Below are 24739 nucleotides of genomic sequence, written 5' to 3' on the forward strand. Positions count from 1 at the left end.
ATTCTCTCTCTTTGATTTACAGTATCCACAAAGAAGTGAAATTCTGAGAGAGTAGCGATCAGTGCACCCTAACCAGCGTGAAGTATCACTCTGCTGCAGTAAGATCAGTAGTTAATTTGTTCTGAGAAAAGCTAGTAAGAAAAGTTCAATTACATTATTCCAACTACTTTCAGTTGATCCAACTACTTCCAATTTGTTGCTTACCTTGGACAAAAAAATACCACCCCACTACCCAAAACAGGGTATCTACTTTTTCTCTTAAGCATCAAAAATGCATGCACAGAAAAGCCAACAGCCCTGTACTGCAACATGGCAACATGTGCTTTGGCATGTGTGCAATGACTAGAGCTCAGACAATACATGACTGGTCAGATGCAGCTCTTTTTTTAAAAAAATGGACTGGACTTTAGCCAGCACATTCTACCCAGTTTTAAATGGACACGTTTGTAAAACAGAAAAACTGAGTGAATGGTTACCAGCAACTGGACTCTAAACCGGGTTGTACGTTAGCCCTGTTCCAAGCACAGTGCCAGTTAATAACTCAACCTCCAACTTCAACATCAAAAATCAGCCTCTGAAATTTCTCATCTTGCCAGCTGAAGTTTCCCTTCCTGAAACATGGGGTACAAACGAGTAAAACCTGGTCTTCTCAATGCTTTCTACAGCAACTGCTTGCGCTGAAGTGTTCTCCTCGTATGACTACCTAGTCATCCGATGAAAGTAACTTTTTGGATGAGCTGTATATGCTTTCATTAAATTGCTGGACAATTAATTTCTTTTTTTCCCCACAACCCAATGTACAGTAGCATGATCCACAAGTCATACCTCCCAGCAACACTTTTTTTTTTCCTCATTTGTGTGAGACATGGTATCTAGTTTAATCCTATCATGAAGTTAAACTAGTATTCTGCTGCTGAGATAAGATATCTGAACTATTTCTTCATTTTTTTCTACTGATCAGAATAAAAGCTATTTGTAGGCATAAAATTAATTTGTAGGGAAAAATACAAACTAAGTAGTACATTTTAAATGTAACCGAGTGAAACCTAACACTTCTTTTTCTGATTATGTGATCCACTGTGTCTTCTTCATAATTTATAACCAGAATGGTCTAGGTGCATGACCTTTTTTTTTTTTTTTTGTGACAGAAGTATCTTTCCGTAAGTATCACTGAGTTGTTTCTAAACACATTTCTCTGCTCTGTGCTGTTTTCTGTGTGTGCTTGCTTTCCCAACTTAGAGCTTACAACCTCCTGAGGTAAACTAGCCTTAGCTATCATCTCCCCACAACAGCACTTAAATTTTCAATACTTCTGATTATAAAACATGACTATTACACGGTGCAATTGTGCTTGCCATTTACAAGAAAGTTCAAAAACCTGTTGCTTTAGTCTGCCACTGTCACCCTAGATCTGTAAATTACAAAGAAACAGATTAAGTTAATGAAGAACTTCACTACTACATGATCTGTGCATATGCCAGTATACTCAAAAACTCACATCTACTGTTATATCCCAACATAATTTTAAGTGCATTTCTGAGCACTATTCTCTGTATTGCTGCGCATTTGCAAACAGTAACTACAACACAGCGGTCTAGATTATTTCATTTTGCCCTTCAAGGAAAACTGGGAAATAAATTCAGTACTAGAGAGTGGGTGTTACAGCTAATATGTGAAAAAAATAGTGCCTCAGGAAGAAAGAAAAAAAAAACCAGCAAGACAGCAGTGACACAGAAGTGTCAATTCAACAGAAATTAGGAAAACAGACAGTACCAAACCAATGCTGTTTTCAGCAACTTCATTTTACTTTCAATAATGTTTTAGGATTCACTTAATAGCTGTAGAATTTCATTCAGTAATGACAGAACATGTTTAAATTTTAACTCTCTAACTTTACAGCACAAGTAAGCAGGCTGCAAGTATTTAAATGTTCTTCATAATATCTGAGTAAGCTAATTCTGATTATCCTACTATGTAATTTTGATAGTGGACATTTTACTTTCCCGTTTAAGCAGAATTACAGCATTTATATACAGAATTACAAAAAACAAGTGAGATTTTTACATAGATCAGCCGCCCCGTGTGTCATCCTGAACTTCAAAAGAAAAAAACTATTTCGTTCAAAACTATACAGAGCAAAAATCCAGGAAAAAAAGTATTTTTTTTTATTCTATGACACTGTGTTAATACAATAAATATACAAAACTTCTGAAGTACTCAGACATGCAACAGAGGGACAGAAGAAGTGTGTTTGTACAGAACCATGACATTCACCAGGATGGCAGAGCATTGTTAGTAATTTACAAAATATACAAACATCCCCAGATAAATAAAACCAACTCCTAAATTACATATCAATGACTACTGACATTCCAGTGTTTAAACTTCATACTTTGTACTCAATTTGCCACAATACTACAAAATGACAACTTAAGTGGGTGCCATACTCTGATAATTAATAAGAGACTGTAAAATCTCATTTTAATTAAGTAAAAAATATTTTAACAAACATCAGCCTTCTGTTGCCAAAGCTACACTCAAACTTTTCTGTCCCTTTTGGGCTGCAAAGTGTCAGAGACTCCTGGTTTAACAAATCACGTGTACGTGGAATCCTGAATTTCACGTGAGGTTTAAATCTGTATTATTTAACCCATGACATTAGAAATCAGCACTCAGTATACTCTGAAAATTAAATCTGTTTTCTCAAAGAATGTTTAAATATTTGGGAAAAAAAAAATCTACCTGCCAAATTCAGGTTTTATTCCAAAAGGTTTTTTTTTTTCTTCTCCATAATATATTACGCTAACGTATGTTATTATGTAATCTTAAATTTAATTGCAAGGATGTTGTCCCTGGTATTCATACCCAAGAGCTACGCAAGAGGACTGTTTAAATTAAATTCAAAAGTAATCCATATTTCAGTTCCTAGATAAAACACTCAAATTTAAAAGATTTTGAAAAGAACAATCACGTACTGCTAGAAGTGTGGTACCTGTTCTCAACAGAAAATGAATACTTTTGTCTAAAAGCTTTTAATAACATCCCACACAAATTTAAGTTCAATGCTAGCGTGTCTACTAGTGTAAAATTTTAGAGCCCCTGTATAATAAAAACTAACCAAACTGCTTTTAACTTCATGATGCAGAGAATATTTAGAAGAAAGTATATTTGTTAAAATGATCTTCAGCATAGGTGAAATTGCTACATTTATCCAAATTCAAGCTGGATTTAAAGAAGTTAATAAAAGAAAGGAGGCTAAAGCAGACTAATGGTAATACTGATCAAGGGATTAAGTTAAATTTGTGTTTTTTTAATGTTATTATGTTATTCTAAATACGCTGTAATGAAAAAGATTTAATCTATGAAGGTCAGTCCACATTCAGAACATAGAGGGGCCTCAGAAGCTTATGACTGAGTCTCACTAATCATGATTCTTCTTACGAGCTGAATTAATTTCAGCGACGGTGACATTTCACTAGTTTGTGGGACTTGGTCCTTCCTGTTTTCATTTTCTTAAAAAAAAAGTTAAAAAACAGCCCAAATTCTATGCATAAGACTCACAAGTCAGTCAAGGAATATCAGATAACCTTTAAAGGACAGAAACATTTATAATAAGACCTGACTGAACTCTAGAACATTATGATGTATGTACCATGACTGACTGTTCAGTTCTACTGCACCAGTTTAACCTCTTAGGCCTCCAGTTCAATGAGTTAAAATTCGACTTTGTGAAAGATGTATATTTCTCACTTTTCCAACTCAAAATAGTTAGGAAGCTTTTATTTTCAGCTTAAATCAAATCACAGAGATGGCTGAGTTATGTTAAAATGAATTCAAGTATCTGTTAAATGCCACTACTTCAAAAGCTTGATTTTAGACAATATTCCTGTTAGAAAATTAAATACTGTATATTTGGACTTTTGGACAAGCAGTAAACAGAGTGACTGACAAGGCTAGAGATTTAGTACCACTTTCAAACACAAATCTACACTTAAAAAAAATCTCAAGCACAACAAAAATACCACTGCATGTAAAAGAGGGGAGTGAGGCAAGAAACTAGTGTTCTAAATGTCAATATTCGTTTCTTTTCCATCAAAATGATTAATCCAAGAAATGAATATTGAAATTAAAAATAGTAAATTTATAATCATTCAGGTCTGTGATTGAAGCCATCAGTTAACTTCCTTAAACTGTACATTGCATTACACATCCTGTTACGAAGAATGTTTATGCACCATTGTCATTTCTCACAGGTAGAGAATACTCCATGAAAATAGATATAAACAAAAGCTATAAACTGGTGCAGGTAAATTCTGGACCAAAACACTACTTAAACATGATCAGGTAACTCAACAGTATTCATGCAAGCTTACAGGTTTATATCAAAAAACTTGTCCTAAAAAAAAGGAAAAAATTTATATATACCCTACTTGTATTTGTACTCCAGCAGCAGCTGAAATTGCAAAAGTATCAGCCAAACCTAACTTACTACATCTCTCAGTCTACCCCACTTCTTACAGTAGAAATAGGGAAAACAGTTATTACAAGCAAAAATAATTGATCCAAAGTGCTTTCCTGAAGTTTAAAAACAAAATAGTGAACCACTAAAAAACCTCCAAATTCCTAATGTGTTTATTTGAACATTAAATACCGCAATTCATTCTCAGGTCAATTTTTGAAATTACTTATCTCCCATAAGATACGGAAGGTTTTATGTTAGAGATAGCAACATTTAAAAGAAGGGCAAAGAACAGTTATCTTTTTAAAAAATAAATAAATTTATAATAGAACAAACCAAACATTTCCCATTTTACCCATGCACAGCTGAAGAGGAGACAAACATGCTGTGTGTATTTTGTTCTAGGCTTTTAGGGAATATAGTAAGTGACTGGAATATAAAGAACAATCAAAGAGAACTGTAATGACTTCCTGCATTTCTCTACATTCGGTTACCCTTGAACGCATTCTGAGCTGCACTGGTTGCTGCTGTTGATGCTGCGTTGGCTGCGGCAGTTTGTACAGTTTTGTTGGACATCACTCCTGTTGCAAACTCTTGCTGTGCTTTCTCGAAACTAGCGCCAGTTGTGCGGTAGAGACCATGCACCTAGGGAGGTGTGAAAGCAGTGAATAAGGTGTGCTGAGCCTTCCATTTCTTCGCAAAGTTAGTAGCAAAGTCTCAAACACAAAGCAGAGGTGGGTGGTGGAGAAATCTGGCTTGTTCATGTTTGGGAGGGTCCGTAAATGAATCAACAGAATTCTTTTCCACAAATCCTACAAATTTTCATTGCCTTGCTGCATGCACAGCAGTAGCAATAGCAGCTGTAGCAATACTTGTAGCTTTTTGCAGTTTCACTGGAATCTCATAGGTCTTTACTACATGTACAGTATCTACTGTCTGAAACAACGCATTTAAATCTGCAAACAGGCTGCAGCCTTAGCATTACACAGGGACCATAGCTTGCAGAAGCATCTTCTGTCTCAATTTGTCTACAGCTTGGCCAACTCATTGAGTTAGAGTTAGTAAGCGTTCAGGTTAAGAGAAACAGCAGGACACACAAAACCAGAAAAGTTTTTTTGAATCCATTGTGTCAATAACATCCTCAAATATTTTTTCTATATCAATTTTTAGAAACATTTTTATCTGATTTACATGTTTACAAGAACCTATTAAGCTAAGCTCTTAGTGAATATAGTATAAAACATAATAATAATGCAGATACCTGTCTGCTAAACTAATGTGATGACCAATAGCTCTGCAAAATAAGCATGGATATTGAACAATATATGGCTTACAAACCCTTCAAACAATACAGCTATAGTACAACAAAAATCAAATCCCCAGTAACTTCCAATTACTTGAGCATTAAAATTAAAAAAAAATTAAAATGTGATTTAAAAATCCATAGCCAATCAAGTCCCTAACTAGCTGACAAAATAAATTGTCAAAAACTTCTTTATCCCTGTGAAGCAGTCAAATTAAGGTTGTAACTTTTTTGTTAGAAATGAAATTATTTCCAGCCATAACGACATACCATGTCATATGCATGGGTTTTTTAAATAATCCACACGCATGCAGTAGAAAGAATGTTAAAAAAAAAAAAAGTTCTACATTTTTCTTGTTTGCTTCTTTCTCCTATCCCTGGATTCTTATGCAGAAAACAAATAAGGAGAAGGGACATCTACAATCAATGCTTATAATTTCTAGCTTACTGTATATAGGACAGAAGAGCCTGGGTATTTGAAAACTTGTAATCATAATTGTGAGGTATATAGATTTATTAGAATTGCTAGCATGTCATATGCAGAATTCTCACATTTAATCAAAACAACATCAAAAGCCTATTAGCAGGGTTATTATCTAAACTTGGACCTTCTGGACTGGAACACACAAAAAAGAACCAAGCGAAAAATGTACCTTTGAGGTTTTATTCAATGTAATTATTAACTGACAACAACATGTTAAAATCATTTTCAGGAGAAAAATAAAAATGCTTTTCTGAAGTTCAAGGCATCGCCATCTTTTATTGATTTTAATCAATGATTAAAATAGAACAATGGCAATGGTTCTAACAACCAAAACTTAGCAGTCATTTGAGTCACACTGTACTTCACTCAGACTGATGAATGAACCACCACAGATTTGAAAACTGCAACCTCGTATCTACAGCTACAACCTTAGTGTGAGTGAATTCACTTATCCCACTCACTGTAGGCTTACCTCCCAACTTATTTGGACTTACCCTTCCCCATCTCAGTTTGCAGAAAATAAGTGCATTGTAAAAACAGCTGAATGTAACTTGAATAACAGTTCAAGAAAAAAAAAAGTACTATAGAAGCACAAATGTTAATATGTAAGGCAGACCCTAAGAGTATCATGTCATGCCCATTACTTTGTGAGAGCATACCTCTGCCAAGCAGGAAAACAAAATCTATACCAAACATAGAAAGAGAAGAGTGGAATAAGTAACTTACCTTTTTAAACATAACTAATGAGATCACAGCAGATGCTGTGAAAAGTGCAGCTATGATTATCATCATAATGCCAACTGGGATACTTTTATTAAGACCAGTAAGAGATGAAATCCATCCACTGAAGAAAGGAGAAAATAAAAACTTTACTTTGCACAGCATAAGCACACTTCTCTATTTCTTCTTTAGAAATAACACAAAAACATGTCATACACACACAGCTTCCGTGTGGGAATACCCATTTAACTGTATCCACACAGCGATGGGTTTGTTGATTGGGATTAATGTAATAATTTTTTGAAAGTAAAAAGGAGAGCATCAGATTAACCTACTACAAGATCACTGTATCTTTTGACATCTCTCCATTTTTTTGAAACTGAAACACCACCGAAGTACAGTATCAAATTTGAAACCACAAAAACAGGTTGTCTTATGAAAAATAAAACATCAAGACAGGAAAGATTCTTCCAATGAAAAGAGCAAAAATATTCTGTAAACCCAAAGACCTTAAAAATTTCCTCTATCTGCTTCAAATTGCTTTGATATCTCTGATGTCTAACTGGACTTCACCACAAATCTCCAAAATTCAAACTGTAATTAACATCTTCTGATGATCTGGATACTTTTCACAACCACATGCCAAGTATTGTTAAAAGCACATTCTACATGTGTGGAAAGCTGTCCCTCTAAAATTACTGTTTTTTTCCCCCATGTCAATCAAGGTATCAGTGAAAAAGGAAAACACTGGATTTGAGAGCAAAAGTAGTGAAAAAAAGGTTTTCCTTATACTCTAGTTCTAAAACAATAATGTTTTGTCTGCTGTACAAATGTTTGGAATTTTGCAGCAAAATGTCACTGATACAGAGAAAGGTCATTACCCAGATCCAGTACTGCCAGTCATAGTTCTCCATATCATCTCATCCGGCTACTGTAACCATGCTTTTAGTTAATTCTATTTTGTTTGGTTATTTATTTTTTTTTCCTCCAAGAACGGTATGATTCCTAACAGCTTTTCCATGTAAAATCTAAATATTACACCCTGAAGCTTAAAATAAAAGCTATATATACATAAAAGCTTCACGTAAATGCTATATACTTACAAGCAGCAAAAAAGAAAAATCAACAATTATGAGCTGATTCAGACAAACAAGCTTTTCAAATAATATTCACCTGAATACAATGTTGACTCATTCTTCAAATTTTAGCTGAAAATTTCATTAGCAAGCAGGAAGTATATTAATATAATTACAAATAACTGAATATCCCAAACACCAGACAAATAGCATACTATTATATTATGTCTAAATTACTCTCATTTTCTCTAAGTTTTTCTTTTTTTAAGTTCTAAAAATAGATCACATAACATCTCTACACACCGCTAAAACAGAGGAGATAAAAGAGTAGTCCAGGGTGGCTTACACTGAACAATAAAATTTTGACCAGCCTAATAACAGCAGTACTTCACACACTTTCACCTTTTTTTGCTAGTTAAGAGCACTTTAAAAATGCCTTTTTGGGTGCTAAAATAAACGATTTCAGTGAAAACAAATATATATATATATGTATTTTGAAAAAACACATTGCAGTTGCTATATCAAATATGTTTGTCTTACAGACAATATACAAGGCTACAGAAAACACAATACTTACCAGTTTCCCCATCTTTGAAATCCTGCAGCTTGAAGTACATGTACAGCAAACTGACAGATATATACAAAGAAGAACACAAAGAATCTGAACGAACTGTCACTCCTGAAAGAGGGGAATAAAAGATTAAAAGTAGCCAGGAAATGAATGACTTAACAAATGCTGTTGTACCAATATAAAAAACTGCATTAAATAGAGGAAAAGTATTCTCATTTTTTGATGATATCTTCAACTGTCAAGCAGTAATTCTGTGGTTTTGGAGTGTTTATTTACAGTTGCTTCTACTTCTTTGATGTAATATCTTTGCCTTCTTCTCTAACAGAGGTGAGAATAACATTATGATACTATTACTCAGTGTTTTGTTCAGCACACAGCAGGGCCTCTTAGACTAAACATATCAGTTTTGCTACAGTGAATGAAGAATAGAAGTCTACTCCACTTTCAGACTGAAATTTACAGCACTGGCACTATGGGAAGAAAATATTTTACTTGTAAAAGGAAATAAAATCTAATATGGAATTCCTGAAACATAATGGAGATCACAATACTGCTGTTTAAAAGCAAAATACACAAAATACGCTTGCTATTTCAATTACTTAAGTGCCAACTTGAAAGACTGGAAGTGTTAAAAGCCTGTCAAAAACAGAAATATAAATAAACAGGGAAAACCTCACAGAACTCAAAAACTAATGATCACATGATATGCGTCCTACCAAAGTCCTAAAGAACGTAAAAATCACTTAGTTTAGTAACTGACTAAGAACATGGAACCAGATTTTGCTAGTGGTAGCACTTCTCGCAGAAGGGAATTTATTTTCATTTCTATTTACTTAACTAGTTCGGTTCAATAATTATTTCATTTTCTGCTGAGCGACTGAAAGAAAGTTGAAAATGCAAGTAGTAGATTTCCTTTTCCAACCAACCAATATTCACTAAGAATATGGATTCGCAAAATCTAAAATTCTGAAAAGTAATGTGACATTCTGAACTCCTCCAGCAAATCAGGAATAATAATGATTTATAAAAATCAAGACAAACCAAAAAAACCTGCTATGAGAGATCATATCAGATTTATAACCCGTTAATGAAAACTATCACTTGAAATATTCTCTGTATTTTCAGTTGATCACAGTTCTCACCCACATTGCTCATCTTGTTTTTAAGCCTTAAGGATATAAGAATTGTATCATATATGGATGTAAGAGTCATATAGTCATAACCGTGTAAGAATCAAATCATATAGTTTAACTTCCATTTGCACAAGCTAATGTGAAAAAAATACAACTCTGCCAAATACAGACTGCTAAAAACTGAAAAAAAAATGAATTTGATTATTGTATGCTCTACTCAAGAATCTAGGTCTATGGCAATTGCAGACATTGCAGTTCACTTAACACTCTGACATTTTTAAACAGAGTTTTATGAATTTAATTCAGGAAGCCAAAGATTTAAGATACCCTTAACTATTAGCCTGCTCAGATTCTTTGTACAAAGGGATAGGAATATAATGCGAATTTTCCTTAAAATTGTTATCAGCCCCCAATAAAGTTAATTTACTACAAATACTATTTTAATGGTAAAAAACTGTCAATACTTTAAACGATATTCCATGATAGTTCTAAATAATCGCTGTCTAATAATTACAAAAATTCTGGAATGTTAATGCATTTCAACAAGTGTAATATATTTTTAAAATATCCTAAGTCACAGTAAACTTGTTACCTGAAGGCTCCATAAAGTGGTCTGTACCAGCAGACAAAAGAACAAGGTGTAAAAAGCAAGAACCAGAGGATACTCAATCCAAAATCAACTCCCCGTGTAGCATCAACGTAAAACCAGGCCAAACATCCGAAGATATTAAGAAACAGTGTCACTGTGTGGACTGTAGAAGAAAAAAACAAAGTAAGTCTTAATTTAATTATGTTAATATAAGGAATTATTATAACTGTTATAGTAATACCTAAACAGAGCATTTTTAAGTACAATGTAAACATGCTGACAATAATTAATAGCCTTTCTCTGCAATAAGCTCATTTTTATACAGTCTTCCGGCTTTCCAAGCCAATATTCCCAAGTGAAAATACTGAACAATAAAAATCAATTATTATCAGGTATATGGTGAAGAAAAAACTGTCATAAAAATTAATTTAAAATATTAAAAGGATGAAAAAAGACCTTTCCATTGCTGCAGTAATTGACACTTCCACAGTAGCTACTAGATACAGATATTTGCACTTTTTTAATATGCTGTTTGTTTACTTTCTCTATAAATGCAGACTATCAATTTTAATATTACAATATGAATCTACTGTATTATCATGTTTAAGAGAAAAGCTTATAAATGATATAAATTCAAACAAAATTTAGCTCTGTACATGCTCTAATTTGAAAGGAACTTAAAAAATCTTTTAACCAAACACTCTGTGAATTCTACATCCCCTTATTATAATAAAAAATATACTAATGGCATCAGAGCACCAAAATCTTTGGAATTTCCTCAGTCTGAGAGTACTTATTAGGCTCTTATCACACTGGACGAGACAGGCAAAACAAATGTGATGTCATTTGCAAATTTGATTCATTCAGCATTTCTCCAACAACAACACAGCACCTGAATGAGAGCAAAATTAACCCCACGAACATTCTTCTGGGCATGTTTGGTGCAAAAAGGATAGCTGTAACATGGACTGATTCTTCAGCTAATTTACTTACACTACTTTTTTTAAATAGACTAAAGTGATATTAAGTTCATATTACAAACTAAAACTATACTAAACTAAAACTATGCATATTAAAGCAAATGGGTATTACTCTTTTCAAACTCACAAGTCTATTATTAACACTAATCATGAACTGTATTTCTTAACATATAAACTGATTTTTAAAACAGTATAATTATTTCTAAGGTAATAAATGGTCAAATCTTGTTTTACAACAACACTGATATTTAAAACAGAAAAAAGCAATATACCATGAACAAACTGCTTTAGGGTAATCCTTCCTCTTTTTTTTCCCACATTAGTTTCTATGAAAAAAATCAATACTTTTAAAATCAAAGCTAACAAAAAGATTTCACTTAAATGTTTAATTTCTGGATTGTAAAAATGTATCTCATTATAGATGCTGCAAAACCCAAAGTAACCCAAATTCAAGTTTGAATTGGCAATTTGTTTTTTCTTTTAAAAAAAATACTTACACATCCACAAATAGTACATAATCTTTACTGTCTTCTGGAATTCTACAGGGATGTCTACAGAAAAGTCCTGGTAGAAACATGGGCCCACTGGAAAATTCTCAGGAAGAGGTGGCCAGTTATTTTTTCTACCTGCAAATCAGAAAAAAAAGCCTTATAATACAGCTTTTATTTCTGTATACTAGAAAATGATACACGTTTGGACTTGTTCAAATTGTTTTATGCACAAGTGTTCCACACGCATATAGACAGCTTGAGCTAGCAGAACTCAGAGAGTTTTATCAGCAGTCCTCACACAAATTTCAGAAATAAAATATGACAAAATACAGCCAGATCAAGGAAAGCATCCTTGTAAAGCACTAAGCAGGTATCTGATAGTTCCTACAAAGTAATAAGAAAAGAGAAACCTTAAGAAAACACACAGATTTGGGCAGAAAAACAATTTTTCAGAGTTCCTTGACATTTAAATGCACATTTCCCTAAGTCCCACCATACACACTCACTCTGTTGAACACACAGACTAGGGAACAAATGACATTCTTAATTCTCAGAATCCTGATATTTCTCACACTGGTGTATCTCTAACACTTTTAACTACTTCCCAATATAGTTTACAGATAAAGCTTTGCTTCAAAGCCTGTAAACATGAAGAAAGGCAGCTATTTAAATGTTCTTGACTACAGTACAGTATGTCCTACAGCACCAATATGTATGGATATCAAGTTTTCAGACTGAGTAAGGACACAACAAAAGACAACACAGTATCAGACAGCACACTGTGCTAGGGTGTGTAGATATGTACTCACAGGCTAGGGTGAGTAGATACGTTCTACTATGCACAGACTCAGAGATTCAGGTAAGGTAACTTAACAAAGCACTTCAAATTCTGGATTCAATAGATACATTAATCACTATATTCCAAAACTAAACTAAAGACTAACCGAAAGGACCCTTTACTTGAAATTCTGACAAGGTTTTGCTTGCAATTTCTATTTTAGCCATAGCTTTCCTAGCAGTTTGCCCGCTAAAAAAGCAGAAGACTTGCACATCTTACATATTTGTATTATTATTTTTTCCCCTCACTCAAGACAAGATGAAGCTGACAGTTCTGTCCAAAAAGGTCCAAAACAGTGAGTACCCGTTGAGTTTACTGTCTCTTCCACTGAAGATTTTTTTACCTAGCCTTTAAGAGCTGAGGATTTTCAGAGGAAGCCTATGAAAGGTAATCAATTAATATGCCCATCCATATTAAAAACTACTCTGGAATTTCTTGTATGAAAGATATCTGATAACAATTCAGATCTTTATTCTGCAATTTATAGTTATTTCTGTCAGGACTAAAAGTTTCAAGACAGAGTCATAAAAAAATTCAGATACGTTATATAATTTGAGTTATTAAGAATAGCGTTTAATGTTCTTTTCCACCTCAGTGGCAAAGGTTTCAAAAATTTCAACAAAGACTGAGAGACAGCTTGATAAGATGGCTTGATACCTTAGGTATTACAATCTTTAGATACTCATTTTCCAAGATAAGCGAAGACCCAGCTCAGAGTTATTTCTTTTAACACGTTACCACCTCAAGGGCTAGTAACAAAACTTCGATGACCTGCCTACAGCATGAATGCAGACACCTCCAAACTAGCTTCATGCAGAAAAATGGATTTTTCAGATATGCCCAAATGAACTAGCTGAAACAGGAAGCAGTACATTTTAACCAGCTCACGTACAATGCTGCCCAGGCGTGGAGCTGAACAGACCTACCAGTTTTAAGCTTTATTGCACTGTAGTCGATCGTACGTGAAGACAGTGTCCTAGATGTTAGAGCTGGACTCAATGATCCTTGTGGGTCCCTTTCAACTTGGGATATTCTACGATCCTATATGCAGCCACCATTTTAAATTGAATACAGTACTACTGCAAATACCCTGACCTGCAATCAAGACACCTCTACAGTGTTTCCAAAGGAGTTTCAATGACTGTGCAAAAGAAATAAACTATCAAAAGGAAAAGAGTATTCTTCTCTTCAGTCATGACATACAATTGCTGATTTGCAGCAATTTTTACACAATCATTTAATAAAAACCTAACAAATTCTTTAAAGTTTTAAGAGATCTCTCATTTCTGTTCAGCCTTACTAAAGAATCCTTTAGATTCTTCACACTTTCTTCAAGAACTTTGATCTTAACAACTGGAACTTAGTAACACAGTAAATACCATTTAAAGAATATTCTGAAACATGGACAGGGTATTATATTGCCTAAGATATAGATGAAAGGAACAGAACTGTTACTAAAGCCTGGAACAGATAAGTAATCACTCCATATCATCAATGCAAGTTACTGATACCAGGTGAAGGGCAATATATGGAGAAGGAAATGAAAAAATTACCAAAAAAATCATTATGTTGGAGGAAAGGTACAGAGATTTAATGAAAATATTGAAAAGAATAAATACTGAGAAAATTAAAAATGGTTTAATAAAGGGACTGTAATTCTGTTCCTAAGAACACCAGTTCCCCATTCCCAGACCCTAGCATATGACATGGTAGTAACTCAAATTCTCAGGGAATTTTCTAAGCAATTATGCAGTTGGGAATTCTACTACTGTATGTTCAATTTCAAGAGGAGAAAAGAAAAAAACACCAGGAAATGATGTTGAAATACAATGGTCAGAATTCTAGATACAAGTGAAAAGACCACACAAAGTCAACCTTGCACACAGTGTTTTGCAGTCTTTTTCTAATTTCATTCTGAAGTTCTTCCTTTTCAAAGGGAATATTCACATAATATGCTCTTCCGGCATAGTATCTTCAGCTAAGAGTAAGTGTATCTTCTCATTTGTGAAAGTGCAGTATAAAAACTGTTTGTATTAAATAGCACAGTTAAAATTTGTAGTAGAATGAGATGCTGATCTTGATTATAGGTTCTAAGTGTCATAGCAGAAATTAATAACACTCTTTTTGCTATTTGCATGGAATATTACGTCTGCAACACAGCAACAGTTAAGAAAACATTACAAAAAAATCAAAGTTCTTGTACAGCTATACATAATGACAGAAGACAAATCAGAGACATGCTACTTATGAAGTTATTTTATTTTTTCCTCAAAACTCTCCACGTTATTCAACAGTTACCTGGATATTACCTGAAAATAAAAATAACTGATAGGAGAGAGTAACATGTAACAAAGGCCACATTTAAAACTGCTGCTCTGAAAATCTGCACAGGACAAGCCAATTTTTATTGACTGCATGCACTGTTCCAAATGAGATAAATTTTCTTTTCCTCAAGAGATTATAAAAAACCTTTTTGTTCTGTTTAGCAATGTAACTGTAAAACAAAAACAGTTTCTAGGAAGTTAAATTCTGCAAGTTAAAAAAGTATTTTTTTCAAGCATACCCCCCTGCTGATTGAGACTCTGCATTTCCCTTTCCCTCCGATCCAGTTCAGCTGCTTTTCTTTCCAGTTCTTCTTGACGCTTTAGCAGTTCTGCCTGGGCCAAGGCATGCTCCTGAACAAAACAGGCATTGTTAGGTATTGTTAAAAAAAAGAAAAAGGACTCTAAATATTCCACGTCTATCTCATATAATTAAGAATTTCCAGTTATGGATGAAGACTGACTTGGTACTTCATGAAAACATTAAATAATTTACAAGCAGTATTAATTTCCATAAATCAGTAGGAAGCAATGCTTATTTATAAAAGACATTATTCCAGAAGGACATTTATATAACTATAATTAAATGGAATCCAGTACCTGAAAGTTATAGACATACCTTTGCAATTTGCGTGTAAGCAGGTGGTTCTTCTGTTGGTTTCATTATTGCTGGCTGAGTACTGGGTACATTAGGCATTTTCACATTTCCTGGAGGAGCCTAAGAAAATGAGATAATTATAGGGAAACAGTCTCCTATTATAATAAATAGGTTTTCATTAAGTCTGTAGGAACTGATCCAGTTGTTTTAAAGGAAGTGTTACTGATAAACTGAAAATCTGATGTGCTACCTGTGATACTTATAACTTTAGGAAAAAGAAGGTAATATTCCACGGTGCAGCATTCTGCTTAGCTGTTTTTGCAGGGCACTGCTTGCCATAAACACACATGGAATTTTATGGATCACTACAAAGTAAATAAAATTTTAATTTTGTTCAGACATGAATATGGGTGAGGGCAGTTATTTTTTAAGAGAATTGTACGATTTACCTCAATTCTCATACGACCTACTCATATTCTCAAACAATGTCATCTATTAGTAATGTCTTCCAGTGCTTTCTACTAAGGCTTAAATCACCTGGTTAACCAGAGAAGCAATGTACCATATTCAGTTTTCAAATTCAGGACTCAATCTATTGCTTAACTATTCCACCAGTAGTTACTGTAGTATCTAGTTTCAAGTACCTGTGCCGATTTGGTCACTGGTCGTTACCTATAAAAAGCAGCTTACAAGAAAGTTTTTGAGGGTCTTTTTTGTTTGTTTCTTGTCCTGCTTAATCCTGTTTGTCATCTCCTCCAATTTTCTCTACATCAAGTAGATCAAGTCTCATCATCTTCAAACATAAGATACTTAAAAATCCTGCTCCAGAATAACAAAAAGCTAATGAACAAAAACTGCATACATTATGCAACATAGGCCAAACCAAAAAAAAAAAAAAAGTCTGATTATTGTAGCTCTGTGGCTGAAGTAACAACAGTTTTGAAAGCATAACTTAACCAATAAGCAGATGCTTGCTAGACTAAGGAGCATGACTGCCTACAGTCTCCAGTAAGAGCCCAGCAGCCTTCCACAGACACATGTAATAGTGTTTAAAAGTGAATGGGCAGACCAGAAAATATTTGAACAATGAATTCAAAGATATTTATCCTTTTACGATACTTTGTCAAAACAGCCTGAAGTGCTGCTAATGATTGGAGCATGTATATATGCTTATAAATAGAGGAACCAATTGTAACACTCATTAAAGACACATAATTAAAGATGCCAGTCAACAACATATATACCACATTAATATGAGGAACCGATTACATAGAAGATTCTTCAGATTCAGATTTCTGCTTTTGTTAGGCTCCACTATATGCTGTCATCTATACAGTGCTTGACTTGTTGCACATAGTCATGACTATGCATGCACCTGCTTGACTGCATGTGAAAAAAATCCAGTCCCTACGTAACAGCATGTGCTCCATGGAAGAAATGAGACTGAAACAGTAGCTTGGAGCTGGAGTATGCATTCTGGAATTCTAGGAAAGTCAAGAGGGGCTGTGGGACAACAGTTGTTTGGGGCTGTTATAAAAGCTACCACCTCAGCAGACTCTTGAGACTGGGGACTCCCGCTCCTCCTGGGGACATTTCCTACTGCTGGAGCCCAGCCCTGTGCACCTTGACACTCTGAAGGCTCTCTGTCCAAGGCTGATGAATGCAGCTACTGCTTTTCTGTTTCCATGTCTGGATCATAGCAAGGTTAAACACATATCCCTGTGTCCACAGAAGGACGCTAACACGGCCAGCTACACAAGCTGCCACAGGCAGGGCACTGCCTTAACTACTGCCCCCACAGAACACTGCCAGAACTCACATAAAACACTGGTACACGCAGTCGCGTGCCATTCCTCCTCTCTCAGGCAGACCACTACTACCTAGGGTATGACCACAGACAGATACTGGCACCTAATCCACTCTAGTCTCTCCAGCTGCTGGTACGCAGCATGCACAGATGGGGTAGCATGAAATTACACAGAAAAATAGTTAAGAAAGGATTTAACAGAAGCTGCAGTGATGAGATGCATGGCTCTGTCAGATGAGTGTATTGACAGGCTGCCCCCATCTGCTAAGAACTCAAGAGGAAAAAAAAAAGCAAAAAGTCTCTTCTTATGTGGAATCTAAATGGCTACACACTCTCCTAGGTAGTTATTTTTGAGCTACAGAAGGTACAACTACACCATTCAACCATTTCATTTACAGCATTTTAAACCCTAAGTTTTCCTACCGAACCGAAGAACCCATTTTTATACTTCCAATCTAAGCTAAGAAGCAGTGAAAAAAGCCCCACAGCTGCCTCAGATAAAACAAACAGAAGTTTGCCCTGGAAAATCATGGTACAGCCGTAGAAAAGGAAACATAGTTGCGCAGTTCCAGACTTTCCTAGAAGCAAGAAGTCCTTAAAGTAAAGAAGGTACATCTTCAAGCTCTAGCATGGTACTGCATATCTGGAGAACTGCATGGACTCAAGTAGAAGTCCCGCTAGCAAACAAGTTTATTATTGCACTGACATACATAGTAATTAAAGGGTACAGGAAAGAAAAAGAAAGGAAAAATGTTGTTTACTGTAAGATTTTTCTGGAAAACAGTTAACTTCTTCATTAAGCCACAAATAATTTATTTTGTCTTCCAAATATATTTCCTAATATTCAGCAATCACTAGCAAAACAGCAGATTAATAAAATGCATACATGACTGTGAGAAAAATCTCAATAATTTTTTCAGACAGGGTCTTCTGTGAAGCTATTTTATTCACAATTGCAAAGGCAGGCGTCCTGCAAGCAGCAGCACCCAGCAAAAGTACATCATAACCTTATATTCTCTATTACCTGATGCTTGATTCTTCCTGTCTCCTCACTGGCTGAGTACTACAGGTTCACAAACTCCTCGACGCTTATAGCTATACGATATATGTACTATTTGACCTACCGTTAGTTTCTCCTTTTCCTTTTTTTTTTCTTCTTCTTCTGTTGTGGCTAGAGGGCCTGTGATTTTTGTTTTTACTGATTTCACACTGCTTGTCCTGTTTTTCTTAGCTATCCTCCTTATTTTGGGACAGTGGGACCTTCCCCTTACCTGCTTAATGTACTCCTCACTGCTATGCTACTGTCCGGCCTGCACAATCACTTTTGAATATGCAAGGTTAGTGGAATTTTCCTCTGCAAAAACACCTTCTATTACAAAAACACAACTTTATTTCTCACAGGACAAACAAGCAAGAAGAAGAGAGAAGACAGAATAGGCACAGTAAGCCTTAATACAAACAGGGTCCTCAAAAGAGTGTTGTTTCATAAATTCAATTAAAACATACTCAAAAAAGTCAGAGAAACAATCATTTATTAGTGAATTACTATTTTGTTTAAAATAGTAAACTAGAAAGTTCTTTATACAGTTATTAAAAAGGCACTACACAGCAGAATTCTGCAAGTTCATTTTGCATTAATTTCCAAATACAGAATAAATACAGGGTTGCACTAATTACTATCTCTGAAGTAAGCTCAATTAAGAATTAAGCTAACTTCATAAAAAAGGTCCAAAACCAATTCCAATCAAAATCCTTATTGGAGTGTTAGCTAGCTTACAGTAGGTTCTTTTACAGTCTCATGTGGTGAAGTATTTACAAGTTGTTGCCTTGAAAAATTGTCTAAAATAGCAAAGCACTGCTGTAAAAGATTCACAAGACTCCACCTGGAGCACTGTGTTCAGCTCTTGGGGCTCCCAGCACAAGAACAAGGACCTGTTAAAACAGGTCCAGAGGAGGGCCACAAAGATGATCAAGAGTGCTGGAGCACCTCTCCTATGAGGACAGGCTGAGGGAGTTGGGGCTGTTCAGCCTGGAGAAGAGAAGGCTCTGGGGAGACCTCACTGCGGCCTTTCAGTACCTAAAAGGGGGCCTGCCGGAAAGCTGGGGAGGGACTCTGTCAGGGAGCGTAGGGATAGGACAAGGGGGAATGGCTTTAAACTAAAAGAGGGGGGATTCAAATTAGATGTTAAGAGGAAATTCTTCACTTGGAGGGTGGTGAGGCCCTGGCATAGGCTGCCCAGACAGGTTTTAGATGCTTCATCCCTGGAGGTGTTCAAGGCCAGGCTGGATGGGGCTTTGGGGAACCTGGCCTGGTGGGAGGTGTCCCTGCCCATGGCAGGGGATTGGAACTGGGTGATCTTTGAGGTCCCTTCCAAACCAAACCATTCTGTGATGATTCTACATCTCTTACTTCCCCCTCTCAAATCTAACAGTGCAATCCATCCATCTGGAGCCTGGAAGACTTTGCCCCACATCAAGTGTAACGAAAACTTGAAAACAAAACTTAGCACATGCTAAGTAAACTTGTGCTTAAAGCAGCAAAGTCTGGCTTACTGGCGTATCGAGCCCATGCTCAAGAATTCTGCCCTAATTAAGATATAATTTACTACGCTTAAGAAATGAAACAGATGCACTTATTGATCAGCATACACGGGGCCTTGTTGGGATTGTTGTTACTTTTAATACACGGGATGTTACTTGTTAGAACTAAACAAACGGATTAGATATTATAGATAAAAATCACTGTAAGAACTGTCAAACACTGGAACACGCTGCCAAGTAAGGCCACTGATCCTTGGATTCATTCAAAACTCAGCAGCGTAAGATGCTGAGCAATGTGATATAGTGGCTCGCTTTGAACAGGGGGGTGAAGAAAATGACCTCCAGAGGTTTCTTGCAACCTACAACTTGGCACTTATTTTGTCATACTTGTCCAAATGCTATTGATTATTCATTCAAGTATTACTGGGGATTTGGGTAGAGGAGAGAGATACCTGACTGACTTAAAATGTGGGTAAGATTGAGGAGACATTAGCAAAAAGACACATGATCAGCAATTGTCTTTTGTAAGGGTGTAATACTAATTACTCAGACTTGTATTGCAAGAGCTGCAATGACTTAGGGCAAGGAAGCTGGTGAAGGGTCTAGAAAACACGTCTTATGAGGAGCAGCTGAGGGAGCTGGGGTTGTTTAGCCTGGATAAAAGGCGGCTCAGGGGAGACCTTATTGTACTTTAAAACTACCTTAGAGGAGGGTGTACTGAGGTGGGGATCAGGCTCTTCTCCCATGCACCAAGTAATAAGACAAAGGCAAATGGCCTCAAGTTGTACCAGGGAGGGTTTAGATTGGATATTAGGAGACATGTCTTTACTAAAAGGGTTGTGAGGCATTGGAATAGGCTGTCCCTGGAGATCTTCAAGGAATGTGTAGATGTAGAACTTAGTAGTATGGTTTAGTGAGGGACTTGTCAGAACTAGGTTAAAGGTTGGACTGTATGATCTCAGAGGTCTTCTCCAACCTTAATGATTCTGTGACCTCTGGACATCACTGGATACTATCACATCTTAACATCATACACAACTGAAAACTGTTCAGGGGAACTGAGTAAACCATTATTAGAGATCCTACTTCACAGATCCATGGTCTTTGACCCTCGCAGCCAGAGGCTACAAGGTACTAATACCCTGAAATTCAACCAGCCCCGCTGTACAGCACCCCTTTCCGTCCCTATCCCAAATGGGGCTTCTTGCACAGATCTTTTTATTTCACCGCTTTGCTGTCAAAGCTGTAATGGACAAAGAAGGAAATCAATATAACCTTTCCTTTGAAGGGAAGAGGCTGGCCAAAGATAATTGCCAAAGACATTCTCGTGAACAGATCTCCTCGGACGCATGAAGTAGTGTACTTACCAGTGGGGGAGAGTTAGAGGGGAGGTGAGGGAGGAGGCTTTGAAAAGAAATCAGGTGTAACTATGTAAATGATCAATCTGTTTTTACATTCAAATTTCATACAAACATTATACACAAATTCACTGTCCAGATGCAAGACAGAAGAAGGGGAGCTATACTGGAATTTACTGAAAAATATGCCTCTAATTAATAATCAAAAAATAGAAAAACATGTCTAATGATTTTTTGTCAATTTTTTAATACATCAATTTGAAAGTGCACGTTACATGCATTAACGTGTCCATGCATGTTATATGCACACAAAGCTCAAGGTACAAGTTCAACATGCACCAGCAAAACTTGTAGAAGCAAGAAGGGATTAAAAGCCTCTTTTAACAGTAAAAAAAAAAAAAAAAGCTTCTCTTTAACAGTAGTTTCATTAAATGATAAAGCAGAAATAATAATTGCCAAACTTCCTCTGTTCCTTGTTTTCAGAAACATAACAAAAGACAAAAAGTCCTCTCCATGGTGACTGCTAGAGACTGAAGATGCAAGATATTTAATATGACATTTACATTATTCATTTAAAATTGTTTGATTTAACAATCAGAAATAAGATGGGATTTGAAATTTGATAAGAGAACAAAAAAAAAACTCCAGATTTCTCATGTCAGATATCAAGTAGGTGACACTTGAGACTTAAAATCTATGCCAACTCACTTTCCTCATTATCGCTGAAGTATTATTTTCCTTCTAAATTTCCCCCTTCGGGCTTAAAGGATGTGAGTTGACAGAGAAAAGGGAAAGGCACTTACAAGCTGGAAAAAAAAAAAAGAAAAAGAAATTCTGATTTTTTTTTCCTGTCCTATCTTGATAACCAAGAAAGGATTGATAGCAAGCACCTCCCTTGGCAAAGGGAGAATGCAACTGAGCTAATATTGCCAGTGTCAGTATTCAGAATTTTGAGTCACTTTCTCACAGGAAAAACAGCAACAACAACAAAAAAAAAAATCCATATTTATGTTTGCATTTGCAATGGAGAAATGTGTACCATCCACCATGTTTTATTAACTTGACTTTGGAGGGAAGGGAGAGTAAGAGTAATAAATACTGTGTTAGTGTTATACAGTAAGACACCATCTTACCACTAGCTAAGATATACAGAAAATTTTGGGTTTATAGCTGCAGCATACCATTCTCAGCTTCCCTAAAAGCTTGAACTGTGCATTGTTACTTACACTGAAACATAAATATCATTTCAACTCACGCGAGCCAGTGATTCTCAAATTAAAGAGCACAGAAATCTACGGGGCATGTTTTGCTACTACCAACCTAAGTCCTTTCTTAGGCACTTTTCACAAGTGCCACCATGATTTTCAAAAATTAGAATCGGGATTACCCTCATAAAACTGCTTAAGATGGATAATCTTTGCAGCAAAGATAGAACATGGCACAGCAGCAAATCAAAGCCCCCAGAAACTGTCTGGATGTTCCTACTGTGTGTTTTGAGTGCTGCTTAGAGCAGTTTCTAACCCTACTCTAACAGGCATCATAATCCTTCAAGTCTAGCATTCACAAACACTGCTTTCCTACTTCTGTTCATCTGATCTTTAGAGGCATTCACTTCCACTGTCTCTTCTCCTATCCCAGTTACATGCATTTATACATGCACTGTATGCCCTTCTCTTGTACACAAAGGTGGTAAGAGAAGACAGGTGACCATCATGGTGTTATAAGCATATCCTCAGCTATCAAAAATCATTCATGCAAATGCTTACAACTTTGGAATAAATAATTACAAGAAACAGAAAGGAAGGTAAGGGAAGGATCATCTAAAGACATGATTACTACTGCACTCATAGTTGAATATACACTTCACTGAAAAGCCCTGCACAAGAAAATCTGCTAAAAACTCTTCTTTCTTTGCAGAAAGCGAGCTGCTCATTCAACAGACAGTTTAAATAAGTTTGGTAACATCTCGGATTATTGACATGAATGTAGCACATAGTTACTGTATCTGAACACTGACTTCAAGATTTCCCTTCCATACTTCCAATTTTTCATTTGAGTGACATCTGTAATGAGCCATTAGAATTTTTTACATGTACTGCTGACTGTCTGAAGTCAGATGACCTCAACCATATACTTCAGTTTTCCTTTTCCCACACAGCCACATGTTGAAAAACATAAACAATAAACCAAGTCCAAGCATCTCTATAATTTTTTTAAACAAAATGTACTGTCTTTATGACTTACGGTCTGTTCAAAGCAATTTTGAAAATTTTCAAGCTAAAAAAATAATACAAATTGTGATATTGTGAGTTAGGAGAAAAAAATCTGGACTTATTTAATATTGCTGCTTGTTGTAAATATGCTGCCTTTAAGAGCTGATCCAAGACATGCCTGAAAAAAGGGTGCTTCCAGTAAGGAACTATAACGGTATATGAAGCCATACCACAGCACTGCAAAGACTTAAATAGAAACATTCACTATCAGCACATTCAATATCTGCCATAGGAAGCATAAGCATATGTTTGAAAAATACAGTATTTGACTGCTGGAAGTTATATGGACAGACAGTACTCATCCATAGATTTTGCAGATCTTGCACAAGACCTTCACTATCAAAAGTAACCACTGAGAAGTGTTACAGCACAAATTTTCCATTTCATTCTTCGTATTTTTCCCCCAAGAGCAAAAATGAACACAAAGTAAATAAAAAATATACAAATCAGAAGCAAAAGCCAACTGTGTTTCTACAACAAATTACTCCTTTTAGTACAATATGACTATTCATAGTCCCTGAACTGTTACTTAAAGTAATGTTTTTCTTACTCTGAACAGAACTTTTAGTCAAATGGAAATCAAAACCAAGATACTTCCTTGGTGTGCCACACTCACATGCTATAAAACTCAGAAAAGCATAAAGTACAGACTACCAAAAGTCTTACTGAATAGGGGAAAAATACAATTTTGTTTTAGCCCCCTTTTAGGAAGAGGGAGGTTCTTTACGAGATCAAAGTTCACTTAAGTCAGTAAATCTACAGAATCCTCTGAATGCTCTTGGGGAATATCTGTCCTTACAGATTTTCCATTATCTCTAGCTAACCCTTCACGTATTTTACAAAGTCAGTTCCAAACTCTGAAAACAATACCCAACAAATCTTACCTAAAAAGTTTAACAGCATACTTAAGAAATAAATATGCTTACTGTTCTTGAATCAGAGAAAGGATTGTACTCATCTAGTCCTGGGGGAACATTTCTTGTGACTTGTGTAACAGAAGGATCCTAGAAGAGAAAACAGTTCCATAAATGTATGGACATGTATATAAGCAAGCAGCCAACGCTGAAATCATTATACCATAGAAAACTCAGCTTTTGCTTTAATCTTAAAAAAAAAAAAGTTTGTTTCATCAAGAAAGTCTGTAAATATCCACCTCTTCCTCTGTGCCTGAAATGGCATCATTCCACCCCAAGCTTC

General features: G+C 35.6%; 1 protein-coding gene across 3 annotated transcripts in view; it reads right to left on the reverse strand.

The window, feature by feature from the left end:
• Positions 1-1783: 1783 nt before the first annotated feature.
• Positions 1784-24739, reverse strand: part of SCAMP1 (secretory carrier membrane protein 1) — a 38494-nt gene continuing 15538 nt past the window's right edge. For 2 of the 3 annotated variants that reach the window (XM_035553554.2, XM_035553553.2), the window contains exons 2-9: positions 24469-24546; positions 15585-15683; positions 15208-15319; positions 11813-11941; positions 10339-10498; positions 8620-8721; positions 6973-7090; positions 1784-5104 (exon numbers count right to left, since the gene is read on the reverse strand). In XM_035553554.2, coding sequence (XP_035409447.1) covers positions 4940-5104; positions 6973-7090; positions 8620-8721; positions 10339-10498; positions 11813-11941; positions 15208-15319; positions 15585-15683; positions 24469-24546 — 963 coding nt within the window. In that variant the 3' untranslated portion in view covers positions 1784-4939. Of the gene's footprint in view, positions 5105-6972; positions 7091-8619; positions 8722-10338; positions 10499-11812; positions 11942-15207; positions 15320-15584; positions 15684-24426; positions 24446-24468; positions 24547-24739 lie in introns of those variants that run through there. The other variant, XM_050716394.1, reaches the window with a different exon arrangement.

This window comes from Cygnus atratus, chromosome Z (genome assembly GCF_013377495.2).
Source record: "Cygnus atratus isolate AKBS03 ecotype Queensland, Australia chromosome Z, CAtr_DNAZoo_HiC_assembly, whole genome shotgun sequence".
NCBI classification, from domain to species: Eukaryota; Metazoa; Chordata; class Aves; order Anseriformes; family Anatidae; genus Cygnus; species Cygnus atratus.